The sequence below is a fragment of the Polyodon spathula genome, chromosome 22 (assembly GCF_017654505.1).
Source record: "Polyodon spathula isolate WHYD16114869_AA chromosome 22, ASM1765450v1, whole genome shotgun sequence".
Lineage (NCBI taxonomy): Eukaryota > Metazoa > Chordata > Actinopteri > Acipenseriformes > Polyodontidae > Polyodon > Polyodon spathula.
In genome coordinates, this window is record NC_054555.1 from 6155156 (window position 1) to 6164998 (window position 9843).

Sequence of the window (9843 nt, forward strand, 5' to 3'; positions counted from 1 at the left end):
CTTTGTGTCTGACTGTAGCAAGTGCTACCATGCTTCACCTTTCACACAGACACACATTGCACAAGCACTCAACCAATTCAAAGTTGCAGAGAGACTGTGTATGGATTGAGGTCTGTTTTAATGGTAAAGTTGTTCTGATGTTAGGGAATGAGCACTGTGGTTTACTTTGTGATACTTCTTAGCAAAGCACCAGTTTTGCATTAAAAACATGCATCTTGCACATGTGTGTGAGATAATCTTTTAGGTACAGATTGTGAGAAAGACAAACCTGTAATGATACAATCAACAGGACTTTCCATCAAACAGATCCTCAACTGTGTTTCTGCAAATTAATTACAGTGAACTGCTTTATTGTATGTATGTTATGTACAGTCCTATGGGAAATGTTGTATTGTGTTAGTGTATGTGCCATTAAAGGTCTGTCTATTACCAAATATGGTTCCTGCTTGTTATAACACAGCACTTCAGTAACAGATTGTTATTGCTGCCTTTTTACTTTAATGACAGAAACAACACAATGGAATTTACATTCAGCGTACAAACAGCTTGCTGGTAAAACGTATACACATTTCAAATCAATGAAGGGGAAATACAGCATAGTAAGCGGTGTTTATGTCCTACAGTTTCATTATTTTTTTGACATGCTGAAAACTCCTAAAGTAGCACATTTCTCATAATTGGTGTGCTGAAGAACAACACATTCTACCAGCTCTGCAATTTACATTATTTGCAAAGTGCATACTCATCAATACATGGCCTATCTGATATATTGCAGTCCTGATTTGCTTGCCACACGTCAGACAATGCACCATGCTGCCCTCAAAGAAATACAAATACAATCTAATTATATCTGATTGCGATTCATAAGGAAAAATAACTCTGTGTGGATTTGCGAACTAAAATCCAGGAATAATGTTACAGGCACATTAATATGACACACTGCATTGTACATATTCACCACTCTTTATTTATGATGTATATGAAACAAATAATTTTCCTATGTGGCTACATCATCTGTAATGCTCCCATTATGTTTCCATAATGATTTTGTGGCATGTGGAACTGGATTCCAAGAGGTAACAGTTAATAAATTAGTCCTCTGGGGCATTCTATTACTCTTTTATGTTTTCATATACAATTTTTTTTATTTTTTAATTATCTTTTCATTATTCAACAGTAAATACTGCTTCCCACTGGCTCTGTTTATTGCATAAAAAGTTTAATTTGACACCAAGTTACTACTTCCCCTTCACTGTTCTTTTTGAGTTCTGTCACTTAATTTGGAACTATCATATTAAGAACAGTAGCCGCATCGTAAAGGAATGGAATGTATTGGAGCCTCACCATGTAACCGGTCACATGATTAACGGTGATGTATATAAGACTCAATATAAACAGCAGCAATGTTTACAGCAACTGTTGGGACCCGGAATTGTATTGTTCTATATTTTTCTAGATTTTGTAGTAAGTAGTAACAGAGCCATGATATTTTTAACGACAGTCTTATATAAATCATACAGTATGTGAGCAAAGTACACTATGTAATACAAGCTCTGATTAGTAATACTGGAGCACTTAAAGAATGTTAAATGAGTTGTACTTTGAAAGTCACCATTTAGGATCAAGCAAAAGTCAATACGAAAAAGGTCGACTGCCTGTGAGTTTAGTGGATCAATATTTGAAAATAAATGTTTGGTGTTTGGTCAACACCTACCATAATTTTGGTGTATAAGACACATCCTGTTACACAGTATTTCAGAACTGTTGCATATTAAATAGGTTGTGATTTCTATATAAGGCATTAGTGTATTTAGTGTATTACATTTGTGTTTTTGATAGGGTAGTATAAAAGACGTGAGCATTAAGCAAAAACATATGCATTATACACAGAGTGCACAGTATATTCATCAAATTATAATCCCTGCATACTGCTATCAGGGGCAAGCTGGGTCCTCTAGAAGTTTAGAGCTGTAATCTTAACAATTTGGGTTGCTCTGTGGCAGACCAACCACCAGCCAGGTGTATAAGTAAATCCTGCTGACCTACTCACATAGTAGACGTGTGGTTGCTGATGGGCGCCATAAATCCTGTCAGACAGGAGACTTGCATATCCAGCATTATATTACTATTGAGATAGAGCATGTACAACACTGTTTGTTTCTTTGTAACAGAGGAGAACAGGAATAGAAAGAATGAAAGTCGAAAGTGCTGATATATATATATATATATATATATATATATATATATATATATATATATATATATATATATATATATATATATATTTTCTGCTCTCTTATAGCCTTGAGGGAAATGACCTGAGGTGGACTGGATGACTCTGGCATGTTTTACATCATCAGAGGAAGAGAGAAAACAAGAACAAACAAGACAAGGGCTGCTATCTGCTTTTCCATCTGTATTTTGCAAATATACACTAGTCCCCCCTTGAACTTTACTTTGTTGTTACACAAATGATTGATAAAATGCTAGGAGAAAAACAAACTTGTTTGTAAATGTGCATGAATATCCTGGAAAATAGATATTATTTTGGACTTTGAATTTACTTATTAGTGTTACAGTTAATTGCAGGTAATACTCGTAGTCCTGACTACGACAGCCACTTTAGTTTGTTACAATGAAAAAGTATTTGAGTATAGACCAGTATACCAAACAGACAATTTCCCCCATGGCTCTGGTCCAGGTGTCCTGAGGGGACACACAAGCGTGTATAGTCAGGACCAGCACCAGCAGTTCCCACTTACCTGAATAGTGCTGTTTATTTGCTTAAGCTTTTTGGCTACATGACCAGGCAAGCACCACCAAACCCTCTACTGTACAGAAGATGGTACATTGAAAAGCGCCTGACCTCCAGACAGCAACATTCAGGACACACCCCAAGACACCACAAATAGAATTCTGCCCTAAATATTTACCTCTTAAATCAATTAAACACAACCAGGCTGGGACAGTGATAATCTTTCCATTTGCATACATTTATTTAAAACAAAGGACCAGTAAAATAAAATATAATCTATTGATTAAATATATTGCGCTTTTTAGTCTTATGGTTAAATCAAGTTCCTCAAGTTTTGTTTTAAAACATTTCAAATTATTAATTAGGTAAAATGTGAACTTCAGTTTTGTAGTAAAATATAAAGGAGAATAGTTCAATTAGGTTTGATATCGTTCGTGCAACATTGCAATTTCAACCTGCTTTCATTAAACCATGACCTTTAAGCTCATATCTTATATTCTCACCAAGCAAGGCTCAGCAGTTTAACAAACAATGCGGTTCTCATTCTTGCCGTTGGTAACACATATGATGTCTGTAAACCTGTTAGGTGACCAGAAACAAAACAGGATTTAAAAAGACAAAAGTCTCATGGTAGCTCCGTCCGTATCTAAAACAAAACCCAAAACTCAAAACCCAAAACATAAAACTCATAACTCAAAATTCATAACTTAGTTTAATCAAAACTTCCAATGCCCTTTTTGTTCCCACCCTGTGAGGACAGCTGTCAACCACTGATATCTATGACACCCTCTGAATATGTCAATAGTGAATAAACCAAATAAAAACGATTATAATAAATAACAACAACAATAATGAGCACTTATCACAGATTGAAACACTCTTCTTTGAAATCGTCTGCACATACAAGGCTATTCAAATTATTTCACTTTGAAAACCTGAATAACAAAGTGGGTTAGCAGTTAGCAAAACTATTCAGTATCAAACACATCTTCCTAATTATATTATGATCCATATGAATTCTCAAATATGTGAATCTGTGCTTAGAAAAAATCTGACAAGTTACATCAGCTAGAAAACATGACTGCATAACTAAAGTATGTGCCTGTTAATTACAGCCCATTTGCAAGAGCGATTGTCTACAATTAACCAGCAAGGAAATTGAAATCAAATGTTCTCAGACAAAGGCGTTTTAGGAGTTTTACACTAAAGGAGATTTATTTGTATCTAGAGCCAGCTGTTTTAGTGTTCTTGAGTTTAATTGGTTGCATAGGTTTAATGGCATGCACAGTTTTAATGTACAGTACAGCTGGATGCTTATCCTAATCAAATGGCCCACTTTCCTCTCTTTATAAATCTATAGAGCATAAAGGAAGGTTTAACTCTGAGTTTACAAACCATTTGTTTGCAGACCTCATTTCACTGTATTTGCATTGTACATAGTAATATGTTTTATTTATCATTGCATTTTTAATATCTTAATAAACAGGACAACTGATAAAAAGTGCACATCATATGCACACAAAGGTTTCTTCTTTTTTTTCTTCTTTATTTCTGGACCAATATGACTACGACAATTGTTTGCTGAAAAGCTGAAATGTGGCTGAATCAGAAAGCATAGGGAAGAAAATACAATCTACTGTGTTTTGCAGTTGACAACCTTTTCTCTCTCTCTCTCTCTCTCTCTCTCTCTCTCTCTCTCTCTCTCTCTCTCTCTCTCTCTCTCAGAACTATCTTTGGCCTCCGTGGTTATATTCTAATGTGCAGTCATCTTCTCAGGACGCCAGGTAAACCACATAGTTTGTAATGCATGTTCTCTTCATGTAATATGTATCTAAATGTGACACACATCTAAGGCTTACTTTAACAGTCTTTTCACACCCTGCTGAATAAAAACCATGACCCACTGTGTAAGTTATATACACTTTATTTTTCAAATACAAATGTCAGACAACATTTGCAACACATAAATATACTGTACAATGGAACTTCACATATTCACTATTAGAAAAATAATAATTTCCTTGTGCAAAAAGAGCTTCATATCATTATAATAATAATATTTTACAATTCAACTAACAAGGCTGCAGCTGAGACTATTCTTGCTAGGGGTGAGCAAACTGAGTCCTTCTCACCATCTCTGTCTTCAGAACATGAGACCCCTTAGTGTTATCTTACATTGCTAACACCTCATATAGTATATGTTGTATATATAATACATGTGTCTTCTAACCCCCACCTCACAGATTAACACAATCACTTGAGACTAAGCATACCCTGCATTAGCCTGCAAATATAAGCACACACTCAGAAATGGTCTTGAATTACACTGGGAGTCCTATCAGTCAGGCATCAGAGGTATTATTGTTAATACCGGTTGCCTAGTTCTTTCAGCTGTGAAATGCCTTTAAGCAAAGAGAAACAGCAGGTAGTGCAGTCAACAGTGTGTGGACGTTCGAATTGCCAGAGAACATAATATATGATATTGCCTGTGATGTCTGACTTAATAGAATTTAAAGATTGCATTTTGAGTTAAAACTTACAGTACTGTAGTCTAGTAATGAAGTATAATAATTACAACAACAACAAAACTCTGCATCTTTAGTGGTGGGTGCTGTGGGATTGTATTGTGTTTTAGGACTTGATAAATCAGCTTGCTCACCTCAAGTTTATTACACATTAATATATTGTCATACAGTGTTACAAACACTAAGATTTTGTAGAAAGTGTGCGTATAATAAACCACCAGTAGAGGCCAGCATGTGCAAATGCTACACAGCATTTCAAGTGCATTGCAATGTAAAGAACAATATTTACTTTCACACATTAATGCACCAAACATGTAAACCATTAATTGATTGATACAATACTGAGATTTTAAAAACACATAACTTTACAGATAGTCAGAAAAAAAAAGAATCTGTAGAGTAAGGATTCAATTAGGGTATTCTGGAGTTTACATTTGTTCAAATTTTCAACACAATTGTTAATTTGTTTCGGTTAGGTTTTTTTTCTTTTTTTTTCACTGTGTGCAAATGACAGCTATATGTCATGACAGCTATATATTTTCTCAGCAGTATTGTAACATATTTATCTAATGGTTTTCTGGTTAATGCATTTCTGTGAGTTTTCCGTTAGCTTCAGTGTGCTAGACTTAGGGGAAATGCAATATACTGTACATATTTTAGAGACGTTAGCTATGACAAGTCCATATGCTTTTTCACTTTGTTTTACTGCGATGGTTAGGAATTCAGTCATTGTGATATGAACTTCCTCTGACTTATTTCAAAGGGAGGAGTTTTAGAGTGAAATAATCAAGCAGCACAGTTAACTAAGTGCAAGTTTTCAAAGCTCAGCTGAGCTGGTTCTGAATAACTTCAAATAAAGAACACAAAACCAATTGTGGTTTATTTACAAGTCCACGTTTGTGGCACTGATCCCTGGTTATGCTTGAAAGGAAAGTCACATTCACAAGTGGCTGATCACTGTTAATATGCACAAGAGGAGCACAAACACAGTTTGGTTTCGATTAACATTAATCACCATTGTGCACAAAGCACAAGACTACAAATGGAGAACCTGGTTCATGCTTCTGTGAAAGCAGAAACGATATACTTTCCACTGCATGATGCGGTATTTTCTAAACCGTTTCCTCTTTTAAAATAAACTTTTCATAGACACAAGTGGCTAACACCCTGCAGTGCAATTTTACATCTATAAGTTGGGCAAAAACCTTTTACATTCTTTTAAGGAGAATCTCTCTTTTTTTCTGGAAATTGATATCTGATATTTGACTAAAACAGTAGCATCTATTTTGGCAGGGGGCTCACTTATAGACAAATAACTTTTAAAGTAAACAAATCCCAGTAAAAGTTTTAACATTTAACATGCCAGTATATTTAAATGCAAAAACAAGACAGATATATATTTCCCCAGGGGTGTGCAATGCGCATGCTTTATAAGATTCAGCACTTTCAGCTCTGAGATCTTGAGAATAATAAGGTAAACCTACAACAAACACCGCAGAGCATATGGTCAACAGAGAAGATAAGACGGTTGGGATAAATATGAAGTTGTGTTTGGGACTGCTTCTGTATTTAAGGGCAGACTGTATGCTTTTTTTGTTTGTAGTTCGCATCATAGTAAACATTGTACAGCCCAAAAAAATAAAGATTGTCATCATTAAACACAATTAACCTTAACCTTAAAAGTTTATTAGCAAACCAAAAGGCAACGTAAATCTCAAGTGTTCTGAAATGCAACTTCACCACGGGGAGAGTTACAATCTGCACCTGTTATTTTTAATCTATGCTTAAGGTTACCCTTTGGCAGCAGTAGACTGCCAAGCAGTTCACTGAAAGTCCCTTTCTTGCTTAAGATTTTCATAAAGAAAAACAGGAATGTAATAAACTTTTATTTTTTTAAGAGATATAAAAATATGAAAGTGACTGATGCTGTACAAAATGTTGACAAAATATATATATATATATATATATATATATATATATATATATATATATATATATATATATATATATATATATATATATATATATATATATATATATATATATATATATATATATTATATATATATTTGTTTATATAAGTATATACACTGTACTTTTCAGTTTCCCAAGAAGCAATCATAAATGCTAATTACATATTTAAGGCAGTCTACTTCTTGTACTGAAACCTAGTTCTGCATTACTATTCAATGCTGGGGTAGGGGGCGGGGGAATGGTCTGTAACAGAATCAATTTTCAAGACGTGTCATACTTAAATGATAAAGTTATTCCACTGCTTTATTCTAGCTATGAGGTAGGTGAAATGCGAATTTGCAGTACCTACTTTACAGAATGAACATGCATTTTTGAGTGGACCCTTAAATGGAACACACACTAAACTGCTGACTTTTAAGATGGCACTGTGAAAAAAATCTAAAAACAAAAACAAACAAAAAATGAAGCACATTTAGGCAAAATAAAAAAGAACAATGCTTACCAGATCATTTAAGTTTTATGATATAGATCATTTGAAGTCACCTACATGTTATGAATTCTCTATACACTATATGACTGTTGTAAGAGCACTGTTGCAATTCCCGTTTGTGTCAGTGCTGCTGTTTAAATTGGTACCTTTCGAGTTCAGCAATGTTCTATCTATAGTAATCAAGTCCTCAGACTCAAATGTACTAACTTTTGCTTGCTGGTTATTTTGCCAGCTGTGTTCAATGTAAACATTTCCATTGATTTGTCCCATCTTGTATAAAGGTGATCTTCTCAAACACAGGATCTCCTGGAAAGCGTGCCTAAATTCTGGACTCCTACAGTAAATAAGAGGGTTGAATGCAGAGTTGGCATATCCTATCCAGTTTAAGATCCTAAACATGAGTTCAATATTGTTCAATTTTACACTGGCATTAACTACATTGAGTACAAAGTAGGGCAGCCAGCACAGTGTGAACGTCCCCATGATTATTCCCAATGTTTTTAATGCTTTGTGGTCTTTTAAGCAAAATTTGGACGTCCTCCTCTGACCCGATTTGCTGTTCTTGCCATCTTCGTTGTTGATCTTGCCGAGAAACCTCCCCTCGCACTTGTCTATTTTCTTCAGCTGCTTCTTGGCTACTTGGAAAACTCTGCAGTAGACGAAGACCATGATCACCAGAGGTATGTAGAAGGAGATGATGGAGGAGGTGATGGCATAGGCAGTGTTTGTGAAAAACTCACAGCAGTCTTCTTTTTTCAGACAGTCTTCTGCCACCTGATCCTTAGATTTCCACCAATCCATGTGTATCGGCAAAAAGGAAATTAAACTTGCCACCACCCAAACAATAAGAACCACAATCCTGGCTTTCCATTTAGTTAATAAGGACTGGTACCTGAATGGTGATGTGATAGCTAGATATCGATCCAGAGCAATCACACACAGAGTCTCTATGCTGGCAGTCACACAGAGGACATCTGTAGCAGTCCAGAACCTGCACCAGAATTTCCCAAATTTCCAGTCTTTCAGCAAGATAGAGCAAGCCCCAAATGGGACCACAATGAGTCCCATCACCAGGTCCGCACAAGCCAAAGAAGTTATGAAGCAGTTTGTGACAGTCTGAAGTCTCTGGAACTTTGCAATCGCACTGATCACAAGCAAGTTGCCAAACACTATGGCAAGCACTAAAACTGACATAATGATGCCCAATATGACCATCTGTGGTTCAGTGTATTCATAATGAGACCCATTTGAATAGTTTGATGGCACAGGTGTAAATGTACCCATGATCCTAGGAAAATAATAACAAGAAACCTTTGCAAAAGTATTCAGACCTCCTTTCCCAAGGAGATCTTTTTTTCTTGTCTTCAAATGTGTGTATTATTCCTTTGGTCCCTTAATACATGAATATTCTGAATGAGTTTCCACAACACCCAGCATTTTATTTCACCCTGCGAGTCTCTCTCTCTTTCTGACTCTGCTTCACTTCAGCACACATTTAGCTCTGCCTTCATTTAGGAAGTGGCTTGCTCTTTGACAGGGCCCTTATAATAGCTTGCAGTGACATCATGTTCCTCTGCAGCCTATCAACATGTGAGGAGCTGAACGTTCAAAGCCTCAAGGCTTCTGTACACACTAGCCTGTTCACTTCACTTCCACAGAAAAATTAAAGAGGTTGTTTAATGAAATTAAAAGCTAAAATTATTTGTCAAAAATGTAGCAAATGAATAACAGTTTTCTTTTGTTAAAATGCATTCAATGCAACAGTCTGTCTGATTTGAATGAAATACTTGAAACAAGAACTTCAAATTACAGCAGAAGAAAAAGCTAAATCTTAGTCAATCTGATCTTTATTAATGATTTACCTGTTTGTATGCATCTTTCTAGCAACATATCTAGCTCTGTGCAAGGTACAGTACTTCTGGTATATGGAGAATTAAAGGCATCAAAAGCATGTTAATATTAAGTAAGTACATCCAATGATGCCTTTATGTTTTTTTGTGCCTGTGGTGTGTAAACTGATGATCATGGATCACCGATAAAGCTTCAATTTGCATGTGTTGTATACAGATATATATGATGATCACTGTCCTCTTTCCCAC

At 35.5% G+C, this 9843-nt stretch overlaps 1 protein-coding gene across 1 annotated transcript; it reads right to left on the minus strand.

Annotated features, from left to right (window-relative positions):
- Positions 1-7376: 7376 nt before the first annotated feature.
- LOC121296906 (beta-2 adrenergic receptor-like) lies at positions 7377-9244 on the minus strand. Its single transcript, XM_041222813.1, has one exon. It carries the CDS (start codon positions 9026-9028, stop codon positions 7823-7825), a length of 1206 nt encoding a protein of 401 aa, XP_041078747.1. The 5' UTR covers positions 9029-9244; the 3' UTR covers positions 7377-7822.
- Between the last annotated feature and the right edge of the window lie 599 nt (positions 9245-9843).